The 24,686-nt window shown below is 42.8% G+C and overlaps 1 protein-coding gene across 1 annotated transcript; it reads right to left on the reverse strand.

Annotated features, from left to right (window-relative positions):
* Nucleotides 1–1,557: 1,557 nt before the first annotated feature.
* ssh2a (slingshot protein phosphatase 2a) lies at nt 1,558–22,462 on the reverse strand. Its single transcript, XM_053422850.1, has 14 exons — nt 22,335–22,462; nt 14,880–14,992; nt 14,316–14,380; nt 13,680–13,801; nt 12,923–12,988; nt 12,695–12,760; nt 9,756–9,950; nt 6,799–6,892; nt 6,407–6,535; nt 6,272–6,318; nt 5,710–5,856; nt 5,407–5,607; nt 4,385–5,315; nt 1,558–3,789 (listed from the first exon to the last, which is right to left on the reverse strand). Exons 1-14 carry the CDS (start codon nt 22,460–22,462, stop codon nt 2,137–2,139), a joined length of 3,957 nt encoding a protein of 1,318 aa, XP_053278825.1. The 3' UTR covers nt 1,558–2,136.
* Between the last annotated feature and the right edge of the window lie 2,224 nt (nt 22,463–24,686).

Below are 24,686 nucleotides of genomic sequence, written 5' to 3' on the forward strand. Positions count from 1 at the left end.
TACTATTGCAGGGCTCAAGGCTGCCAAACACTAAGAAACTTGTTTAGTTGCAAGAGACGGGAGGACAGGAGCAGCTTGTTCCTGCTTCGTTTTTATATTATTTCATTGAAAGAAATGTAATACTTTCACACATCAATATCAGCACAAACTGAGGAAAACCACCTCTGCCTCCTCTATTATTTAAGCTTGCCTGGTTGATAAGAAAAATATATTTTCTTTTCTTTTTTTTTACTTTTTAAAAAAAATGTTGGAGAATGTCAGATGTTTTCATGGTGAATACTTGGAACTGACCTCAGATAATGATTCAAATAAAGAGACTTCTTCTCGAGCAGCAATCTACGAGTGGGTTACTTTTTCTTTCCTTAATCCTTTTTCAAATTACAGACAGCTTTCACAGGCTTTAATTCCCTTGACAACCCCCCCCCCCCCTCACACTGCTGCTTTCTTACTCTGGAACTTCATCTCTGGTCTTATTCAGTTTAAGGTGACAAAAGCAATTAATATCTCAGGAGATATGAAAGCTGCAGCATCAGTCAGCGCCACAGAGGGCCGCTCTGTTTTCAGCAGCTCCTGCCTCCATCATCCTCCCTGTGACATGGCTTCTCAGCCAGATCCAAGGTTTTCTTTTCTCTTTTTTGTTGTCTGTAGTTATTTTGGGCTTGACGGCGAGGAAAAGCACAGCTTACAGATTCTAAACCCCTCTAAGAATTACAACTCCCTTCCCCCAAGCTGCTTTCACAGTGGGGGAGTGGGAAGTGTAAAAATTAAATTACTTTCTACGTGAATCAGCCCCTTGCGCCGACTCAGTTCAACTTTATGAATCACATCGGGATGGAGGAAGCACTGGGCTGCATGTGTGTCTGTGTGTGTGAGGGGAGTCTGCAAAAAGCCACAAACATATAAACATGATGTGCAAGAGTGTGTGTTACAGAGATGCTGAGAGCATCAGCATGCAAAGAAAAGAAGGTCAGAAATTGAACCCAGGGAAGTCAAGCCAAACGTCTCTCTGCTGCCTAAATGTTTCAACTACTGCCCTTTTCATGATGGTTCAATTTGGTCCTTCTTCTTTCATCTGCTCAGTCTTTTTGGTCTTTAATGTTATTTCTGTCAGTCACTGCTGTATGATCTGTGAGTGTATGTGTGAGACAGCAGGATAACCGGTGGCCTACATATCACTCTTTAATTACCCACATGAAACACTAGGTAAAATGTCAGCCTGAAATAAACTGCATTGAGCACCGCTGGAGATCATTTCCCCCAGGAGACGGGGCCCACTTGATCAAAGGCAGCAGTAACGTATTTAAAAATGACGAGTAGAAGGTATTTCTGTTTACCTAGTGGTTCGGAGGAGTGGAGGGTTTGCAGTACTCTGTGTTTACCATAGACTGTATATAAAGAGGTGGTAACATACATTATTACTGCATTTTACTCATTTACAAACCTTCTCTATTCCCTATTTAAAGCCAGCAGGTGGCAGTAAAGTCAACAATACGTATTGATATAAGAAAAGTAATGTTTGTGAGATGAAGCCTGCACACAAGAAAAACGTCAATGCAGTCAAAACAAACTCACCATATTTATTTACTGCTAAAGCGTTGAATAAAAAAAACAAATATCTGCTTTGTTCTGGTTCAATTAAAAATCTGAATAAAGACGTGTCTGCCCACTGTTGAAAAACGAAACACTAGTGGGACCAGTGCAAACAAAACCTGCCCCTAGGGTAAGAAACAGATTTCAAATAAAAAGTCGTTCATTTAAAACAGTAAAGTGCATGTTTGGAGAAAAAGGCCCTCTCATTGTAGCTTCAGATAAACTGAGGAGCTCGCAAGGGTCACACACTAACGCATCTCATTTAAAAAAAAAGGGGACACAGACGTAGTGGAGTGCATTCAGTGTGCACTTAATGAATCTTAATTTGGACATTCATATTTCATTACTGTACACACACACACCTGAACTCCAGTTGAAACAGCACATCCAGTAGTTAACATGCATCATACACTTATGTTCATCATTCGGTTCTTGCACACTACATAAATCGGAGGTTACACAGACTCTACGCATTCATACACATCTAGCAGCCTGTCACACGTGTGCAGGGCTCCAGTATGTCTGTTGCAGTCCAATGCACTGAGGTTACATAGTATTGTATAGCACAGTGATGGATCGCTGCTTTTTCTCAGCAGATGCTCTGCGAGAGCGCCTCGATGAGTATCCCCGACTCTGCTGACGTGATGTGGCAACCGCGCCGCTCCCAATACTGTCGGCCTCCTCGCTCTCAACCGTCTCCTCGGAGGAAACGGCCCCAGACTGTGGCGAGGATGAGTCGTCGCGGAGCCAACCTGTCTTTTCGGCACAAAAGTTTCGAGCCAACACCTTCTGCTTCTTCCAGGTATCGTCGAGGTGAGATGGGGACGTGGAGAGAGAGTCCTGAGAGTGGGACGATGTGGTTCTGATGTGCGACCTCAGGTCCAAGTCGCTGAGGTCATTGGCTGACAGCTCCAGACAGTCCAGTTTGGCCAATGAGGCTGACCTCTTCATGAGAGAAGGAGGGGTGAGGCCCGCCTGGCGGATGCGAGCCTCCAGCTCCATGGCTCTGTGCCACCCCGTCGACTCCAGGAAGCTCTTGCCTTCTCGTCCATTTCGTAGATGCTGTCCTTCCAGTTCTGGAGAGGTCTGTTCAGAACTCGGCTCTTTACCAGGTCCGGGCTCTGTGTCCATAGCCTCTCTCTGCGCCTGAGGCTTCCCCAGCTCCTGTGCTTCACTGTCCGTCGTCTCAAGGCCGATGCCCTCATGGAGGAAGGCCTGCAGCTCACTCAGCGTCTGCTGAATCCTCTCTAGCTCCTGACTGCCGTGAGCCAGCCTGCTCTGGGCGTCACAGCCGGGGCCACAACCCCCTTGGCTGCCCTGGGAAGTAGTCTCCAGCCTTTCATCAGTGTCCGACTCCTGCACTGTTGCCCCATCCAGAGTCATTTTGTGTGAGCAGGCCTGGGGCAGGGTCTGACACTGCTGGCTTTGGCTGTGGAGCTGGCTCTGTCCTTTGGAAGGAGATGAGGTATTTAGAGATGGTTCTACTAATGGATCAGTAGAGGCCAGTGATGATGTCAGCATATGGCTATCTGCGGATGTGTGCACAGTGACAGGTATAGCACCAGAGTCGTGGCTGTTATCTGAGTGAAGGGAGCAGGGAGGGTCTGAGAGTTTGTGTATGCCTGAGGGGTCGAGTCTTTGAAGCCCGTGTTGTGACCCTGTTTGTTTCTTGGAGTCTTCGGACTTAGCTGATTCAGCCAAGATCTCTCCCTGAGTGTCACTTTGTTCTGTGGAGTGAAGGGGAGAAAGGTGTTCAGTGCTCGGGGAGCACGGGGACAGTCTGACAGGAGGCTGTTCGGCACTGGGCGAATGCAGCGGGGATCGCTGAGATACCGCTATGATCTCCAGTTCCTGTCTCAGCTTCTGCTCCAGCTGCTCGGTGGCCCGCCGCACCGAGCCTGCTGGCCAGTCGCACTGCAACATGGAGGGGGACTGCGGGCGGGAGGGTGGCGACGATGAGGCGTGGGTGAATTCACAGGACACTGCCTCCTCCTGAGGTTCCGGGGGAATGAGCCGAGGGCTGTGGGAGGATGGAGTGAGGGGCGAGGAGGAGCTGGAGGATGGAGACGGAGGAAAGCCCGACTCTGGGTGGCAAATGGCTTCGATCTCAGTGACAATATGGCGAACTGATACTCCGTTGTCATGGAGAGGGTGATGAGGGCTGGCTTTGTCATCACTGTCTTCAGACAGCGGAGATACCTGAGAGTCGGAGAGAGAGAAAAATACTGTCTGTATTAATTATATGTTTTTATAATTATATATTATTATATCACGTTGTTTCTCTACAATGTGTGTATTTATGAATCAGAGAAAGTCTTCCTATAATTAACTACTTTATTATTATTCCTTTGGTATTTTGTTTTACAATTTTCCTTTTAAATCACTATAATCTACACACAATACATATTATTAACTACATATGAAAGTGTCAGACCTCTATGGTCTTATCCCCCAGCAGGTGTCACTATGGTTTAGGTCTCTTTTAGTTCAGTATATGTTTCTGTTTGTAACAGACAAATTCTCTAGGTATCGTCACTAATACACAACCTCTGTGATGTTAGAACTTTGTGTGTGAAATGTTGACCACCAGTGGAACCAACCACACTACATAATTAGCTCCTAATGCAGATGAATGTCTTTAGATTCTTTGTGTGTGAATGTGCTGTCCAGAATATCAAAAGACATAAGCAAGTGATAGCATATTGTTGTCAATTGTGTGATCTGCAGCATGTCTTTAATAAAATTTATAATATCTAGGAGAAAAAAGGACAAAAGAAACAGAATGAGTTTGTACCTGACTCCCATTCCGCTGCTCCTCTTCCTCCTTATCGTCCGTTTCTCCGTTTTCCTCATATGGCGATGGAGTCCTCTGTTGTGTCTGCTCTGAAAGTGTCCAAGTTTTGCTGTCTTGGGCCAAGCCTAGAAACTTTTCTCTGGCGCTGAAGAAGTCGATGCTGTCCGTGCTGTGGCTTGATGAGCCATCTGCATCGCTGCGGCTGTCGCCATCACCACCCACCTGTAACTCACTGGGGTTGTTGTTGTCATCATTGGGAGCGCGGGGGAGAACCATTAGGAGAGGGGCAGCGTTAGCAGAGCTAAGAGGGCTTTGTTTGTCACTTGTTAAATCAGATAATGACTGATCTATAATGTCTGAGTCAGTGGATTCCAGAGTGAGAGGGGAGATTTCCTCCGAGCTGCTTCGCTCGTGCAAAGTGAGGGATAATTCTGTCGGTGTGTGTTTGGGCACTGAAATGGACAGATGTGTAGGAGGACTCCGGCGAACGCGCTGGAGTTCAGGAGTAGGAGGTAGGATGTGGAGCGATGGTGGCGGGTGGGGTAGAGCAACAGGCACAGTGACAGCCACGCTCGCTGAATTGTCCAGTCTTTCCTCTGGGACTACAGTGGCTGCTCGGGGACTCGGGAGGGGATGCAGGAAGGGCTCTTCACAATCCGATCTGACCTCCTCCTGAACCGGTGAGTCACACAGACCGTTGGTGTGTGTCTCTGACTCAGACGGTGTAGAGTTCAATTTGGCAGAGTCTTCAGCACCGAGTGCTTGCAGCACAGCCACGCCCAGGATGTGATGCAAGGAGGGGGAGGAGGTGTTGTTGTTGTGAGAGTCTGAGCGGCCTAGAGAGTGCGAGGACGCTCTACACATAGACTCCGAGCGATCTGATAGGTCACTGTCAGAGTGGGAGCGCCATAGCTTATTGTGCCGTTGTTTGCTGTTGAAGGACAGAAATAATATTGTGAGAATCTAAATGAAGCCTGAGAAATGAAAATACTAGTTACAGATGTTTCTGTGTGACAGCTCACCTGGCCAGCAGAATTCCCTGATACTCCTCCAGCTGTTTCATGAAGGAAGGGTTTGGTTTGGTGACGGCCCGTTTCTCCTTCACAAAGTCGAAGGCGGTGTCCAGGTCCCAGCCATACTCCTTCATGGCGTAGGCGATCACTGTGGAGGCCGAGCGACTCACGCCCATCTTACAGTGAACCAAACACTTAGCACCGGCTTTCCTGACACAGAGAGAGAGACAGAGATTGGGTTGTATTAGAAGATCTAAACTTGTTAGAGCTTAAGCAGTGTGTGTGAGTGTGTGTGCCGGTGTTTAAGCTTACTTTGCTTTGGTGATGAACTTGTAGGTTTCGTTCCAGTACTCCAGCAGGTTCGTGGCCTCCTCATCGTACACTCTGATGTTATGGTACTCAAACATTCCCGGGAAAAAGTTGTCTATTTCCCTCGTCACATTCAGGATGTGTCGCACTCTACATAAATGACAGGACGAAGCAGGGTGACTTGCTGATATCGAGCTCATATTTTAGTGCAGACTACCCAGATGCTGAATTACCTAATACAACACAGGATGAACATTCCTATGAACTATTTTGGAGTTGAATGCTAACAGGAGGCTTGATAAGGTTGGTTTCCGTTAATGTTCTGGTTAACTGTGGATTTTAACTCTAGTAAAACAGAACATGCGAACAAGCACCGCAAAACGATGATGAAAACTATTATCCTGTCAAAAATCTATTTAGGAAAGCATAAATGCATAGATTACCGAGGGAATAAAACCAATGCATTAGAATACATTTTCACTGCATGAAGTCTTATTTATTTAAATGTATTAAAATTCAGATCATGAGAAGTAACACTGGAGAACTTTCGTGACTGATCTCTTACCCACTGTTCTGTAGCTCTTCCAGGTTGGATGCGTTCCACTCGGAGCCCTGCAGATAACAAGGGTCAGGTGAGTGTCAGGTTAATATCGTATTTATGAACAGGAAGTTTCAGTATTACAGGGACACAGGTTCGTACCAGATAGACGTGTTCAAAGATCTCAGTGGGACTATCCATCTGTCCCAGGATGACTATCATCTCGTTGTCTATGAACTCTTTGAACTCCCTCAGGTTACACACCATCTGCATCTCCAACTCTGTTCGGATCTGGGAAAGGACAACTATTCAGAGAAGCACCATAAACACTATTGATGAGTCAGTGCTGCATCTGTGGCAAACAAAGAGGACTCATATCAAATTCTGTGCACTAAAAAAGTCAACTGTTTTCTGCAGGAGTAAAGTTAAAATTATATAGTAGGTCAATGGTGAGGATTTGGACTATTTAAATCTAAGGGTGAACACCTGCATTTTCAAAAACCTGGATTTGTCAAACCTAGATGTGAACATCAATTCATGTATGTGCCTCTCACCTCCTTGCAGGTGACATTCTCCAGATCTTTTTGCATCATGATCTCTCTGAGGCGCATCTTGATAAGCCTCTCTGTGCGCTCCCTCTCTGTCGGCCTGTGGATACAGACACAAATCACCTTTAATAAAAAACAACTGTAACACAGCCTTAAAAGAACAGCACAATTCTGGACACAAAGGACCACCTTCACAGTCCCAGAAACAACTCTTGCTTTCTGTTCATTGATTCATTTTCACTCCGGTCTCAATGAGACTACTTGTTCCACAAGAGAATTGCCACTTTGTTCGACTCTCAGAAACTAGAGACGGGAACAGAAAATCTGAGATTGTGACCCGTTGGCGATCCCACAACAAAGTCTCCTTGTAGAATTTGCCTGTTGTTGTGCCTGGCTGTGTTTCTAACTGCTCTTCTGGGGGATGCATTTCGCCCTCGGACGTCACGCTGATAATGCCAACAAGTATCCTAATTACCTCTCAGGAGAGAAGAGCACAATTTGTCTCCAAGCTTCTATTGTGTTGCGTTGTCTAATTTAGTCTTGTTATGCTTCCAAGTGATTTCTCATTATAGCAACACCCAGCAGTGTGAGTCAGCAGTCACAAAGGGGATCAATGGGCTGGCCACAGGTGTGTAACTGCAGATCTAAAAGCATCCGTCTGTGATGGGTCGCTAGAAACAGTCGGCTTGTTTATGTTAATGATAAAAGTCTTACTGACCCCAGGAGACTGAGTCCACTGAGCTAAGAGAAAGAGAAACTTGTTAACCTTGCCAACAAATACTTGTTATTGACATCCAGTAACACTTTAACCACACAACAAGCCTTGATGTGCCCACAGACAGCCTGAAGGAGGGACGGCCACTCAGAGAAATAAAGGAGAAATGGAGCATGTGTGTGACGTTTGAATGATGACAGGAAGAATGGTGATAAATGGTGGTAACCAAGGTATGGAAATTCTGTTGCTTTGTTGAATCAGTGATAAGTATCTTACGGGAATTCACCGCAAAGCCCATAAATAAAACTCCTTCCTGATTTCTCAACCTTTCCCTCAGTGGTTCTACCAGGAAACAAGCTGCCATGTCAACAAACATTAGCAGGTCATATAGTTTAGGCCGTCGCTCTGTGCAGGAGGACAAACTATTATTGTCAGAGCATGAGGTGTGTCGGTTTCCAGTCAGGCAGTAAATATGGGTGTTTCTTGACTGTCAAGTGTAAACTGTACCTTGCCCTCTCTTTTATTCCCCCACTTCTTATTCATTTGATCCATGGGAAACAGGTGCATGCAGCAGCAGCAGCAAAATATCTTCCCTAATGCCCATGTCAATTCTCTACATCCTTCTCTTTACCTGCCACCTGTTTCTGTCTGTCCCTTTATTGCTCTATTTGTCCGTCTGGATTCTGTTTTTCCAGACGTACTTCAAGCAAGCTAAATGATTCAGCTAATTTGGACACTCAGGCACATCTGAAGTGTGTGTACACATGACTAAGCAGGACGGAGTATAATTTCCCTGGTATTAGTAAAGACATCAATCCAGCTGCCTCTGTCGTCCACTGCACTCTCTCTACTCCCATGTGATCTACTGACAACTCTGTGTCACAGATAAAAGTTGTGTATGTATGATCATGAGCCAGTGCACACAGTTCAGTCCAGGCTGCATGTGTGTGTTTTTGTTTGTCGCCCCTGTGTTGGCCTCAGAGGTCACAGACAGCATGTGACCCCAGCATGTGAAGAGAGGTTGGCCAACGCTGTTCAGACTGAGCAACTTATTTCTGATCTTGCTGAAATGAACCTTCTGTGAAAACATCTTCTGCTTTCTCTGAATCTGGGATCCAAGTGTGTGCAGTTTGAGTGACAGGTCCTTCCTGTGGTGCGTTTCTGGGAACATGTTTGTTGAGGTTTGTGTACATGTTCGTCCTTCACACTATACCTTTCACACACAGCTGAGATGCATATGTAGCTTTCATCTGTAGGATGCACATCTCTCCTCTCAATCTCCTCGACTTTTCAAAGATGTTCCATCAATAATAATTATAGGCCTGGCTCCATCTGCACCAATTAAATTCCACCCTTGGTTTATAGTTTTAGTACAGTCAGCTTACTTAAAGCTGTTCAAACACTGTACATGTGTGTTGGAAGAATCTCCTACATAGTTAAGATCTATTGATGATGTGTGTACGCAAAAGTGTCCTGGGCCACTTATGAAGGATCAACTTATCAGCTGACGTCCCCTGACCTGCAACAGTGTCTCAATGAATCAAATGTATTTTTACTCAGTGGCCACAATGTCAACACTCTCTCTTGCCCCCCCACACGGCAACGGATACATCTGTAAACTCAGACTGGGTAAAGACATCATCATTTGGTCTTAGGGAATATAAATAACGTGCATGATTATTTGCAAAAAGAGCAGGGAAGTAAGATCCTATCACAAGGGGTCACAGGAAACACGTTCAGGACACATTGTAACACCAAGTGAGAACAGACAAACTTCGCCCTGTCCACTTATGATCGGATCTCTAAGGTCGGATGTTAATACCAGATCTGAACAGGGCCTTGGTTAATTCTTAAAAAACTGTATTAGTTAACAAGTGTTCGCCAAGAAACACTTTTGAAATGGAATCCAACTATTTTGTGGATTTAGCTATTTTAAGTTATGAAATATCGGTTGCAGTATAAATGATTTATTATCTAGTTAATGTTTATTAGCCTGTGGGATGCAATGTAGGGTTGCTTTTAGGTTTCCACCTCAACACATTTTTTAAATGTTCACTCCACAGGAATTTTACAACACACATCATTGGAGCTGAGCCACTCTCTGGCAGGCAAAAGGACAAATTGTAAAAAATTATTCGATGCCTGGTACGCACCACAAACCACATTATATTCCAGATATTCCTCCATCCGTGAGAAATCTGGAATTTTGAATAATGCACTGTTTGGTCACTCCTGTTCTCTTACTCACAGGTCTGTGAAGGGGACAGGTGAGTTTGCACGGTGCGACTCTACGTCCTGCATGGCGTTCCACTCGTTGACACAAATCTGGTTAGAGGAGATCCTGCTCTGGTAGTAGCTGATCCATGTGAGGAACAGGCTGCCGGGGTAGTAGTTGTGGCAGCGAGCCACGTCTAACGCTTTGTGGAGGGACTGGAGGGCTGACCTGAGGCAGACACAAGAGAGGGATGAAGACACACATTAGAGGTGTTTCAACAGTAATAAAAAAAAATGAGAATGAAATAAAAGTCAGGTCTGGAGATGTTCAGATACCAGCGGTAGAAATTCCTTTGATACTGCAGAAAATGACGGGTCCAGTGAATTTACACTACTGTTCAAAAGTTTGGGGTCACTTAGAAATGTCCTTTTCCTAAGAAAAGCAATGGTTTTTTTCAATGAAGATAACATTAAATTAATCAGAAATACACTCTATACATTGTCAATGTGGTAAATGGCTATTCTAGGTGGAAACGTCTGGTTTTTAATGAAATATCTACACAGGTGTATAGAAGCCCATTTCCAGCAACTATCACTCCAGTGTTCTAATGGTACATTGTGTTTGCTAATCGCCTTAGAAGACTAATTGATGATTAGAAAGCCCTTGAAAAACATTGTGCAATTATGTTGGCACAGCTGAAAACTGTTTAGCTGCTGAGAGAAGCTATAAAACTGGCCTTCCTTTGAGCTAGTTGAGTATCTGGAGCATCACATTTGTGGGTTCGATAATACTCTCAAAATGGCCAGAAAAAGAGAACTTTCATGTGAAACTCGCCAGTCTATTCTTGTTCTTAGAAATGAAGGCTATTCCATGCGAGAAATTGCAAAGAAACTGAACATTTTCTACAATGGTGTGAACTAGTCCCTTCAGAGAACAGCACAAACGGACTCTAACCAGAGTAGAAAGAGAAGCGGGAGGCCCCGGTGCACAACTCAGCAAGAAGACAAGTATATTAGAGTCTTTAGGTCCTCAACTGGTAGCTTCTTTAAATGGTACCCACAAAACGCAAATGTCAACGCAGAGGCAGAGTGGCAAAGAAAAAGCCATATCTGAGACTGGCAAATAAAAAAAAAAAGATTGATATGGTCAAGGAACACAGACATTGGACAGAGGATGATTGGAAATAAGTGTTATGGACAGACGAATCAAAGTTTGAGGTGTTTGGATCACACAGAAGAACATTTGTGAGACGCAGAACAGGTGAAAAGATGCCGGAAGAGTGCCTGACGCCATCTGTCAAGCATGGAGGAGGTCATGTGATGGCATCGGGCTGCTTTGGTGCTGGTAAAGTGGGGGATTTGTACAAGGTAAAAGGGATTTTAAATAAGGAAGGCTATCACTCCATTTTGCAACGCCATGCCTTACCCTGTGGACAGCGCTTGATTGGAGCTAATTTCCTCCTACAACAGGACAATGACCCAAAGCACACCTCAAAATTATGCAAGAACTATTTAGGAAAGAAGCAGGAAGCTGGTATGCTGTCTGTAATGGAGTGGCCCGCGCAGTCACCAGATCTCAACCCAACTGAGCTGTTGTGGGAGCAGCTTGACCGTATAGTACGCAAGAAGTGCCCATCAAACCAATCAAACTTGTGGGAGGTGCTTCAGGAAGCGTGGGGTGACATTTCTACAGATCACCTAAACAAATTAACGGCTAGAATGCCAAAGGTCTGCAATGCTGGAATTGCTGCAAATGGAGCATTCTTTGATAAAAGCAAAGTTTGAAGAACAAAATTAACATTTCAAATAAAAATCATTATTTCTAACCTTGTCAATGTCTTGACTATATTTTCTATTCATTTTGCAACTCATTTGATAAATAAAAGTGTGAGTTTTCATGGAAAACACGAAATTGTCTGGGTGACCCCAAACTTTTGAACGGTAGTGTATGTATTGATCCAACTCTCACCCAGATAAAACTTCCATTTTCTTTTCCTGGAAATCACTTTTTCTTCCCGACCCGAAACAGCACTTGCCACTAGCAAGTAGTTTACTGTTTTCAGAGTGGGGCGAAGAAGAAGTGATTTCCTGTAGTCTAGTGATAGCCAGAGCTAGCGCAAATGTCACCAATTGGCAATATTTCATGCTGGAAAGTCCCACGAGTAAAATGGCAATGTACTGTATACAGTTTGTGAAACTTCAGTTTTGAGGAGTATTGTGTATTTTTAGATCCATTTATGAATTTATCTTTTCACTTATGAATGTCAAACTAGATCATAAAAGTTATGTTGCACTCTCTATGCATTTGTATTTCAAATGGTTTAAGACTAAGACTGGCCATACAACAATGATTGGTCATCCTTCCATATACGGTTAGCAAACAGCTGTTCAAATATATTGCACAAAAAAAAATTCTCCAATGCATTGAAATCGGATCAGTCTACACAATCAGCCGATACACAACGTTAGGGTATTGGAAATGTCTGGTCTGGAGTGAAAAAAACTGTTTCTTTATGCTAATATGAGATGGAGGAAAGGACTAATAGTGATACAAGTAGAAGAGAGGAATTAGTAACAGCATATATGAGAAGGGGGAGCCGAGCTAAATAATTACAGAGGGATTACAGCGATGAAGAGATATGATGGAGATATAAACCAGGACAAATTAGTGTATCAGAGAACGCTGAGGGAAGTGGGAGGTCAAAGTAGCAAAGGGACAATAAAATGAGGAAATGAAGACAATGAGTACAGAAATGAAGAGGAAGCCCTGGTATGTGAGACAGGGAGAGATAAAGAGGAGACTGGGAAGCCGAAAGATAATGAGAAAGAAGAAGGCGTAGAGAGAAGATAAGCAGCAGTGACAAAAGATAACAGGCTGGAGGTCAAAGTCGAAGGAGGTAGAGAAAATTATGTAGTTGTTTCAGTGATGCAACATAATCTAAATGTAAATTTACATAAATAAAGGTTGCTCACCACATGGCCTGGACAGAAACAGGCTTGAAGACATGAACCCTGTTCACTGTCGAGACACTAAAGCCACTGTGGGGATAGAAAAAAAGAGATTATTAACCATGTTATAACAACAACAAAGTGCCACAATCAAACTGCTAAATAAGGTCAAGAAGTGAAGAAGTTGCCTGCAGTCAGTCTGTCGTCCCTAGGTATATTGAGAAGAAGCCGGATGTAGGTGTGATGTCTTACCCATCTCCATCCAAGTGGATCAGAGTGTCACTCCACAGAGGTAGAATCAGACCCACCGTACAGCAGCTGCAGGAAGATCGACAGGTTAGACCACAGCACAACAAAGCAACATACACTTCTGTGAAGACATTCAAGAAGCAAAATAGTTAAGGATAGGAAAAAGACAATCGTTTATTTTGAAAAACTTGAATTCACTTAAGTAGCTTAACCTATTTAAACCGGTTCCAACATATGCATAAAGTACCTTTAGGACCGGATGCAATGTTTGTGTGCATCTTGCCGGATAAGACATGTGACTAAGAGCATTATGGGGGATTATGGTTTGAGGAGGAAGATTTAAAAAAATGTTCATGAGGTTTAGGAAAATGGTAAGGTTTGACAATGAAAGCCAAAGGTTTAATATATCAAATGTTTTTATCTAATGTCTATCTGCTTCAGAGGCTAAGAATTTAAAGTTTTTGTAAATGTTGGAAATTGTGTCATGGCTTCAGATTTAAAGTGGTCTTTTTCAAACATTTATTCTAGAGTCTTTATTCGCGCTCTAGGTCTTAATGGGTTAAAGTCAGAGACTTATTATATAATTACAAGACATTCTGGCAAATCCAAGAATAAGATAATAATGTCAATATCACAGTAAAGCTAAGTAGATAGACAGTATGCCATCTCTCCTAAGTTGCTGTCACTAATGTGACTGTATGTAAATACATTTGATATAACAAGAAAAGACAGGGTGGTGTGTTGTTGTTGGGGCACCGACCTATCAGAAGAGACAAAGTCCATGCCGAGAACGATGCTCTCCTCCGTGTCCTGTCTGCCGTTGGTGGAGACGACCACCATGTAGCGGGTTACCTGAGGGTAGGCGCTCTCGAGACGCACAGCCTGAAAGAAAAGACACAACAGAGTGATGAAGGACAAACAGCAGAAAGGACTACTGTGAGAACTGTTATATAATGTCTCCTTTGGCTGTGGAGGAGCTTTCTAAAGCCTGAGAAAATAACGCCTCATTTGTAATCAGGGTTATTCTGAATTTTTGTCATGAGGCTTCAATATCTTATCACAAAGTTGGTATTACAACCTTGGGGTGTGTAGTTTGAAATATGTGGGTGTTCACCCAAAAGGGCAGGTCGCATTAAAGGAGGATTCCTTTTTTTTTTTTGTCTCTCACAAATCTTTTCTCTGACTTTTAGAAATAAATAAAAGCTGCTTCAGGGATTTAGAGAAATGACTGGAATTCTTAAATAGAAAAACTGTTGTTTTTAAAATCCTGAACAAGTTTAAAGTTTACATTTGCTAAAGAAGAACTGCAACCAGACCCTTTGGTATAATCTCCATGATAACAAGACCACTCTGCTCCTGACCTTTGCTATTGTGTGTGCGTATGTGTATTACGTACCAGTCGGATGGTGTCCTCTGGCCGCAGCACAGTGAACATGGTCTGAAGGTGTTTCTGGAGATCACCTGCACAGATAGGATTTCAATGTTCTCCCTTAGTTTCAGTTTATTTTGGACAACAATCGTACTCTTGGCATTTAAAGGTTGAAATAACACAGAGGATAGTGTATCATCTCCCCTGTGGAAAGTTTCCAGCGCATTAACACTGGTGTCTCTTTCACTGAGGCCTACATCTGAAGAGAAAAAAAATCTCAGCTGATCTCCAAACATTAAGGTGTGTTTTCCACTGGTAGCAAATTTTTTCTTCTCCTGGTATAAATTTTCGTACTTCATTTTTATTATCCAAACATGTTGGTGGACATTTTTTTTAAATATCCAACAAACAAGCTGTCCACCACTTGGCATGCAACAGCACACTGATTCATATGCCTTGTTGTGAAACTGTTTCAGCACCAGCTGTTCTCCAAGATGCTGCACAGAAAATGTAATTTGAAAAAACTCTGCTGTTTAATCTCAAGTTCTGGGAGAAGGTACAGCTTTCATTAATGTGCGAACAAGTCTCTACCTGTGTGCTTGTTCCTGCGCTGGCTCATAGGAGGTGCAGAGTTCGGCGTTGGGCTGTTACCCCTGGGAAGGAACAGGGCTGCACCTTTTACTGTGAGGAAGCTCTCACTGATACTGATGGAAGAGAAAAGAAGAAAAATAAGACATGATTGAGGCTTCAAACCCAAAGACGTCTGTCAACTTGTACAGTTGTCATTTATTTTGTGTAACTTATGCAATTCAAAACTCTACTTCACTTCTTTGCACATGCCAACCCCACTTTCTCATTAGAAGCACGAGATGTGGACAAGGGACAGACGGGTGTTGTCATGGGCTTATGTCACTGTCACAATGGTCCTTTCAGTTTTCCTCTGATCTGCAGACTCCCCCAAATCAGACAAAGGCAAGCTAAACAAGACCCGGGCCTCTATGTGAACTCAGAACACAATGTTCTGTGCTTCTCCACACAGCTGGACCACACACACACACACACACACACACACACACACACACACACACACACACACACACACACACACACACACACACACACACACACACACACACACACACACACACACACACACACACACACACACACACACACACACACACACACACACACACACACACACACACACACACACACAAAAAGTTACTCAGACTAACAGCTGCCAGTACAGAGGGATGGGAGGATTGAGCGAAGAACAAGAGGTCCGAGAGGGAAGTCAGAGCGAGTCCCCTCCTCCACAGTTTTGGAGCAGAGATAAGAGCTGGCCAGCACATAACGCTGCATGCCAAAGCAGGTCCTATTAAACGGGGTTCTGTTCCTCTCTGGAACATTTAATCTTATTAGCTGTGACTGAGTTCACTGGATCGAGGAGGGCACATTATTAACTGTGTCTCATGTGGACAACAAACAATGATTGTGAGTGTGTTTAGATCCATAGTTGTACAACATACAGATAAAACAGGTTGGAAGACCCACTTCTGTAGCATATTATGAGCTTGTCAGATGACAGCCAGTGGACCCATAAACCTAAATGATGCTGTACAACAGGCCTGCACCAATAATGTGACCATTTTAAAACCCTAAAACGTAAATTATTTCTGTCCTGATAAATATTATCAGGACAGAGAAATAAACTGTGCATCCTAACGCACATGAAAATGCACATCTAATAGCCATACACATAGCAGATAGTCCAGTCTGCAGTTGTTTTCTTTGGTGCAAAATATTATGAACAAGGACCATCAATGGTTAAAAGTGTGTACGAAACACATACATGCAGCAAAGGTGATGCATGTTACAACTAAAATATTTGTAGTGTGGACGTAGCAAAAGGTTGCAGGCACTTAGGCACAAGTCAAACCTGTAGGCATCCTGAATCTCTGATTTCAACACACACCTGCTTTTGGCTTAATTTAATAAAACTTCTTACTTAGGCTGGATGATATGGCCAAAGATTATGTCAAGTTAAAAGTTTTCATATCAGTTGATATCTACAATTAACACAATAAAGTTACATTAGAATAAGACCGTTTTTTTTTGCTCCTTAGTGAGGCTTGTGGTTTTCAACTCTTCTTTATGAGCATAACAGCTTAATAATTCACAAATATGATGTTGTCAAATATGTGATAAACAATATATTTATACATATTTAACCTTTGTCATATTGCTTTAATGAAATATTATATTATGCATTTTTTTTTATCTTGCCCTTAATGTTTTTTTTTACATCTTAGACTTTTCATAGGATATTAGCCTAAATTAAGCTAATAAGAGTTTTAAAGAAGACAAACGTCTTGTCTTAAGTAAATGTCAGTGAATGCTTCAGACAAATTGTTCCTAGAGGTAACATTAATCCGGCGAGTTGGCCAACCTGTTCTACTAAACTTGAATAACGGCGGTTTCGTAGCCTCTGGGCCCAGAAACTAGAAAAAGAACACTGGGATCAATGAAAGGCAGGTGATGACATCAAAGCTATGTAATTGCTAGATGTAATGCAAACAGTGGATAAGGGAAGAGGATGTCACACCTTAAGCCCTATGAGAAAAATTGTGATTGTGAATATGGGCTTTTCATATAAAATTTGATTGATTTGAACTTATTTTAATTGTAAACCACTGCGTTGGATCATCTCTCCACCTTGGCAGCAGGTTTACACTCAATGAACCCAACTCCTACGGTTCATCAGGGTCTAAATTTCTTCGGTTTCACACTCGTGGCAACTTAAAAAAAAAAAAACACATGTCATCTGCCATTCAGGCTTCCTGTTATCCCCCCTTTCTCTGTAACTTCATCTCTCTATCCTCTCAGACATCCGAATGTCTTTCCTGGATATTGCTGAGGATGTGGAAGTACAGAATCAGGAGAAAAAGACAACAGAGGGCTTATTTCCCATAACCCCTCCACCCTTGACCTAGCGGTTTCCTCTTAGTCCTCCCTTTCTCGCTTCCTCTTTTCTGCATTTCTCACAACTTTAGCCGCTGGCCTAGTTTTCATTTGTCACTCTCCTTAATTCCTGCTGTACCATGTCCCACTGATCTCACACACACACAATCACGAACTGTACTTGGCAATGACCATGTATAGCAGTGCTACTGTACAATGTCATCTGTAAGATAACACTCGTACTCATGCAAGTGCATACACGCAAACTTGACCTCTTGTAATTTTGCAAAGACACACTGAGAAAGTGGAATCGAAGCCTGATAGTTAGGAAAGCTGGTGGGACTCAAATAAGCATTCTAAAAATACAGTAGTCCTTTAAAAGTTTCAGCTATTAACAGCTTATATTCAGATGTGGACAGTCACTTACTGTACGTGCACTTTGACATGACGATAACAGGTTTAACACAGCCTGCACATGCTTTGATTGTTGGGACTGGTTTGAGGCTGTGTTAGTACAGGCATGAATATGAAATATAGAAAGTAAGTAAACACAAAACATACCCTGACACACAAAAATACAGATCATTACCACACACTATATCAAAACTAGAGCTGAAGCTATTTGTCAACATTTGTCGGAGGTCTATCAGTATTCACTCTTTTGTTCATTAACAGTAAAATAGTCAAATTATATTTTACAGGCTGCAACATTCACTGTTTTCCAGGCTTAAAGATGAAAGACCTTTATGTTTTCCCTGGTATACATAATAAACTGAGTATCTTTAGGGTTTTGGTTGAACAAAATAACCAATGTTAATACATTGTGTTAATGTACACAACTAAAACTATCAATGTTATGACAAGTTCTGCATGCGTTCTAAGGAAGGTAAAAACTTGATGGATGTTTTGATGGCCAACCAACACAGGGAGATTTCTCCTGGTGATGTCGATGGTCTGTCTGACTATGAGAGAGAGAAAGCGACAGCGGGGCAAGAGTGCTGTACATAGTGAAGCGGCAGTGCAAAACACTAAGTTAGAGACCTTTTATGAGAAGGGTTACAAAGTTCTGCTAATTATAAAACTTTGGTGGGACAAATTAGAATGGCTGCCATAGTCTAATTAATTAATGGGATTAAAATGGACCCACTCTGGAAAAGACATTATCATTAACTTATATAAAACAGTTTGAATGTACTAAGAATAACTACATCATAATTTTGTCATAAAGACAAATGGGAAAGTGTCTGTTCAATCAGAATAACTGACTCAACTGCAAAAAGGTGCTAACAAAGGTAAAAAAGGGGGCAACACGTACAACTGAATTTGCGTTCACTAAGTATGTGGATGAGGGGTGGACTTTCAATAATGTGAGATAGAGAAAGGAGACCCAGTCCAAGCACTGCAGCAGAGAGTCGGTGGGTCATCTTTTAGCATTCAGCCCTCCCAGGCTTTGGGCTGAAGTGAAGCATTAGGTACTTGTTAGGGCAACAGTCACAGACACAATCATCCCTATGTAAGGACCACTCCACACAGTGGGCAGATAACTGGACGACCCCCCCCTGCTGTCCATGCCCATATTAGTCACTCTTAAGAGGAGAGTGGGATAAATATAGGGCTTGGCTCTTTGCAGGGGCAGGCCCTGCTAAGGCCTCGTGAGTTTGCACCCAAGACAGATGCAGTCCATGGGAGAGACAGGGAGCTGCTGGTTGTTGTGCATGTGTCCACAGCTGCACATTGAGCCCTGCAGCTTCGGGACACAGGTATAAAATATGTGTCACAACCAAAACACTGTGACAGATTAGTAGAGAGAAAAGCCAAGTTCATTAGGTGTCAGCATCCTCATTTCCGCCGGGTTGGGGACCTTTGTCGCACGTCATCTGTCCATATTTCACGTTCTACTTTCAAATAACGGTTAATTTCTACGTAAAAAGTTCAATGAGCAGTTTGCTGGTCAAAGCTGGAGAGACAAGAACGGAGAAGATGAGGGCAGCAAGAGAAGAGCAGGGTCAGGACAGATAAAGAGAAAGGGATAGCAGGTCATACTAGAGATAGACTTTCATCAACGGGTACAGACGCCAGTTGACACACTGCGCAGACCCAGTCATTTCTGAGTTAAGGCCACGGGTTCTGCTACAGTTTTGATAGAGTTTCCTGGATGAGCCAGGTCCGCACAGCAGCCAGCCAAGTGAGCTAAACATACCTGACCAAGGCATGCCAGGCTATTCTGAGTCGGATTCAGATTACATTTAAACTTACAGTTCAGAAAAACTAGAGGCAGAGAACAGCATTGAAGGAGCTCAGTAAAATATTCCAAGCTGGTCAAATGAGGCCACATCTAGATCAGTTTGATAAGAGGTTCCATTCCAACATTAATAGCTTTTGGTAAAAAATAAATAAAAAAAGATTTAGAACTTTTACTTTCCAGGAGACAACCATTTACAAATACTACCAGATGCATGGTAACACACAGGCCTCACTGTAATAAACAAGGTCTACAGTTAGTTTAACTTAATGTCACTTAAACCAAGTTATGTAGGTTATGCATCACATGCACACAGAGATGGACACACAAGCATAAGGACGGACCTATGTCCAGCTGCTTACATCCCTGCTCAGCTGCTGAATTCCCTCACAAACACGTCAGGTTGTCACGTTTCAGCCTTATCTATTTTCTCTGGAAAACAGGAACGTGACACAAACATTAAAGCGGGCGGAAGAGTGGGGTTTACTGGTATTTCTAAAATTGGTAGGATAACAATGGTGTTTTAGATGCCATATAGCCACAGGTAATACTTAACTCCATCACCAGCCTCCAGGCTTGTAATTACTTATTCAAACCCTGGTTAAACATTAGAGGCCCGCTGAGACCCTGGCGTTTACACAATAAACAAACAGACATGTGCACACACACACATTACAAACCCAGACACATGACTTGGTGCAGTAAAAAAAAAAAAGGATGCTACAACCCTTTGTTGTGACAAGCCGAGCATCCTTTTCCATCCTTAACCTTACAGTGGTGTCGTGATGAAAACAAACATCATGCAATGTAACCAACAAAACCTGGAAGTCAGAGGATTCCGACATCTGTTTGGATTTACTAGGCACACACACCTTCCAGTATATACCTTACAGAAACACTATCCTATCAACCTTCCTTGTGCAAACTTAGTTTTAAAAGGAAATGTCCTTAAAACTGGGTGCAGTTCAAGTAAAAACTAAATGTTAAGTTTCCGCGAAAACTTTGCGGCACGCTCTTGCATGAAAGAGCTGAAAAACAACACAATCAAGACACACCATGCAGGTTGAGTTAGATTTTTTAAAACCAGCCATTTCTCATGCAGGGCCACAACCAATTCCTGACAGCACGGAATGTTACGAAACAACAGCAAAAGACCAACACTTGAACTAAATTCAATGACTTCGTGGAAAATTGGTTAATGTTGATTTGATCATCTTTTAATCTAGTTGCAGTAATTTATGCATTGATTTCCACTCAACCCCGACCTCTCACATGAGAGTTTGCAAACACTCTGGCAGACGAGTCTTTGATCTGTTCGGAAGGCCAGACTTGTCTTCACCGCATGGACAAGTCAACTAAATCCCACAGGCAAATAAAAAAAAAAAACTCACTTTGCCTTGATCTGTTTAGACACTGTAGATCAGATAAGATCACAAAAGGATGAGATAACTGGCCAAGGACAATCTCTTCATTATTCTCAACGAATCTAGAACATATCATATTTAGTTAGTTAAGTCTACTGACCCCCCTGACCTAAAATCACTTCTAGAGAACATGTGTTTCTGACCAGTAGTCGATTGTGTAAGGATTTCCAGTGTAGCCTTGTAGGGGTTTACAACAAGATCTACTGTATTAATGGATAAAGGTTATATTAAAAGTGACATGTTTCCTGTTTTCATAAATTAAGTGTCAGTAGCCAACTGGATGCATGCCAACCTTTGTGTCTTTGAAGAACATCATCTTCTGGTGAATCAGAGACCTCCAACATTTGAACATTTTTTTATATTTGGGCATGACATTCCACAGAAAACAAGAATGATACTCGGAAAAGAACAAACCACAAACAAGGCCCAACAGTTCCCTTAAATTCGATCAAGTTGCACTATATCACTCACACACTCAGAGAGATAGTTCGAAAAGTGTGCCTGGTTTTTTCATTTTGATCAAGATACATTCCAAATGAAAATACACTTCTCGCAATGTTAAAGAAAGCAAAAACAATTCCTGGACCCAACCCCTGAGCCAGATCCTCAACAAAATGTAACGGGTTTGTCCCTGACCCGTATCGAATCCTTACACTAAGTTTCGAGAAAATCGTTATTTTTGTGTTATCTTACTTACAAACAAACCACCAAGAAACAAATGGACCAGGGTGAAAACAAATTTACCTTGGCAGAGGTAAACATAAGAGGTCTTGAGAACATTACTTTTTCTTTTCTTATTCATGCTCATGTACAGTGGTGTATTATTCGGATTGATTATTCATTAAAAGAGTTCCTAATACTAACTTAATAGCAACTATAACTCCAAATGCCCATGTGATTAAACAAATAGCATCCCAACCTTGAACAAACAGAAAACTCCTCATGTTATATGGTGCTCAGGTGATCTTTTATATCTGTAGCAGCATGGTGTGTCTGGACCTGTGAGACAGGTAGGATGATTCATACCATATGCTGAGCCTTTATGTCTTAGTAAGGTCAAACAGGAGCAGCAACATGAGTAAGCGCCTGCTACGTCAACAGGAAGTACAGATGACACTGATGTTGCAAAACTGTTTTAAAACGAGCAGCTTACTCATTGTTCGAGTAAGTGTTGAAATTGGTCACATTAATCCCAATAAATCAAAATATGACAAGATCTGATCCATATTTAAATTGTAGTATTAACAATCTAACGATCCACACGATAGGTTATTATGTCAATGTTAACTCTTTATATGATCATGTGATATCAGAGGCTGTAGTGGTCTCCACTGTGACAGAAGAGACACATGCATAAAGTTAAACTTTCCAGCCTGAGTATCTACTCTCCACAACGTGCCAGTATTTTAAACTTACAACTGGTTGATCTGATTTGTTGACACCACCGCGTCGTCGCTGAAGTGCGGTACCATCTTAGCCCCGCAGCAGGAGCAGAAGCTGACCGCCGCCGAGCTGCCGGAGCCGGACACCGCGCCGAGGGTCATGCCGGCGGTGAGGAGCGCACAGAGGGAGGAGGGTGTCGGTCAGGTGCTCTTGGTCCCGGGGAGAACTTTTCACTCCTCTCCCGCACTCATGTGCTCCGGTGTTCCAGTTTAACTGGCGGGCATGGCTTCTGGCGACATTCCAGATGTTGAGGCTGTTTTTTAAGAGCCGGTGGCAGATTCGTCATTTTCACAAAGCGCCTGTGTGTGAAGTGCGGTGATCTACTGAAGGTCTTGCTGAAATAAAAATCCTACAAAAACCCTTCACGAGTTCATGTGTCCGTGTCAGCATCACGTTGAGACCGCAATATACATTTAAATGGTAAAAAAAAAAATAGTGAAAAATCCTTGATCGGGATTCGAAACAACAAGCTAAACACTATAAGCTTCTAGCCTGATGACGATCTCACTACGCCACCGAGTCGCTGAAATGTACACCGCGCGTTAGATAAATGTCTCGTTCTTTGCTTTGTCAGATGTATATCACCAGATGTGCTTTAAGGTAACGCCCATGTCATCTGGTGATAGTCCGAACACAGAATAAACGCTTTAAACGTAATACCAGGCTTTACAAATCTGACGCTCCTCTTCATAGGAGACACAGGGAGCATTGAAGAACACACACGCGTCACCAGCTCCACTCGAAGTGCTTTTGTTTGTCGCTGGTGATCATTACAACGCGCACACACCAAACAACAGGTACATGTAAACATCCCTCACATCAACAAGGCGGAAGCTCGAGCGGTGTTTTCATGAGTTAAGTTGGTGAACGTGCTTCTAATGGACGTGTGGAGCCTCACGTGTCCTCCTGTGGCTGCTGGTTAAAGTCAGCGGACGGGATTTTAAAAGATGTTCTCGTTGTTGTCGATGATCAGGTTCTGTCATCGGAGAATGAAAACAAGCCAAACGCTCATCACAGAACGGGTGTGTTGGTTTGTCGTAGCTTCTGTAAGTCAAGTGTTGTTTATCTGTGTGAAATCAACAGATGATCTGTCCGAAGTGTGTCGAGTGTGTTGTCAACATGACACATGTGTGACGAGGCTAAATATAAATGTGAAAAAATCCCACCACGGGAATCGATCTAAAAATCCACATAAAAATAAACGTAGTGACAATGGCACTGTCCACTGTACCACTGATCAGAGTGATAAATAGATTCACCTGTTTGCTTTTATCACTGTGAAGCCTGTGCACAACTTAACATGAGTTGTTGTTTCAGGGAACACGCCCAGGTTAACTTGTGACAGTCAAAATGTAACCGTAAACTCAGAGTTATCGGTCACACGTCACACATTTGGACACCGCTGCGCCCGTGTGCTTAGCACACGCACGACATCATGAAAAACGGCTGTATCCTGCACTCATACAAAGCAGAAGCCACAAAAGAGTTTGCGTGCTTACTATAAGTCTGCGTTTCATGTGCTCGTTGATATCATGGTTGGTATGAAGCAAGTATACAAACACGAGTAATGAGAGGCTCGTAAGAGCTTGTAGTCGGGAAAAAATACTAGTATCATGGTTTGGGGTAAGGTCTTTTATTGAGTGTATAGAGGGCCACTGATATCTATCATATCATATGATAGATAATAGAGATATGATAGATAATAGAGAACCGCTTCGCGGGCCAGAGAGAACCGCGAAGCGGGCCAGATGATGAATGTGCCGCCGCGGGCGGCTGCCCGTTTCGCCCGTGCCCCAAACCGCCACTGAAATGGATGGCATTTGTATTAAATTAAAATGTTTGTGATGTGCTAATATGTTAACTGGTGAACATAAGCTGGGGAGCCTTTATAAAACCTCTTGGCCATGTATTCCTTACTTACAGTTTAATTTAATAGTATTTGTATTGTGTTGGAATTTCCACCTGTGTCTGATGAGGAAACGGAGATAAGTAACAGATGACCCAAACAAATCTTAAAAGGTGTGGCTATTACTTACCATAAAGGTTATCTGGACATACATGGGTAGTCTCTACAGCGACTTTTGAAGTGCCATGGTAGTTTGAACTTCGTGAAGATGAGTGCGCAGATGTCTATGTGTTGCATTTAGACACTCAATAAAAGACCTTACCCCAAACCATGATACTAGTATTTTTTCCCGACTACAAGCTCTTACGAGCCTCTCATTACTCGTGTTTGTATACTTGCTTCATACCAACCATGATATCAACGAGCACATGAAACGCAGACTTATAGTAAGCACGCAAACTCTTTTGTGGCTTCTGCTT

The sequence above is a fragment of the Pleuronectes platessa genome, chromosome 5 (assembly GCF_947347685.1).
Source record: "Pleuronectes platessa chromosome 5, fPlePla1.1, whole genome shotgun sequence".
Taxonomy (NCBI): Eukaryota; Metazoa; Chordata; class Actinopteri; order Pleuronectiformes; family Pleuronectidae; genus Pleuronectes; species Pleuronectes platessa.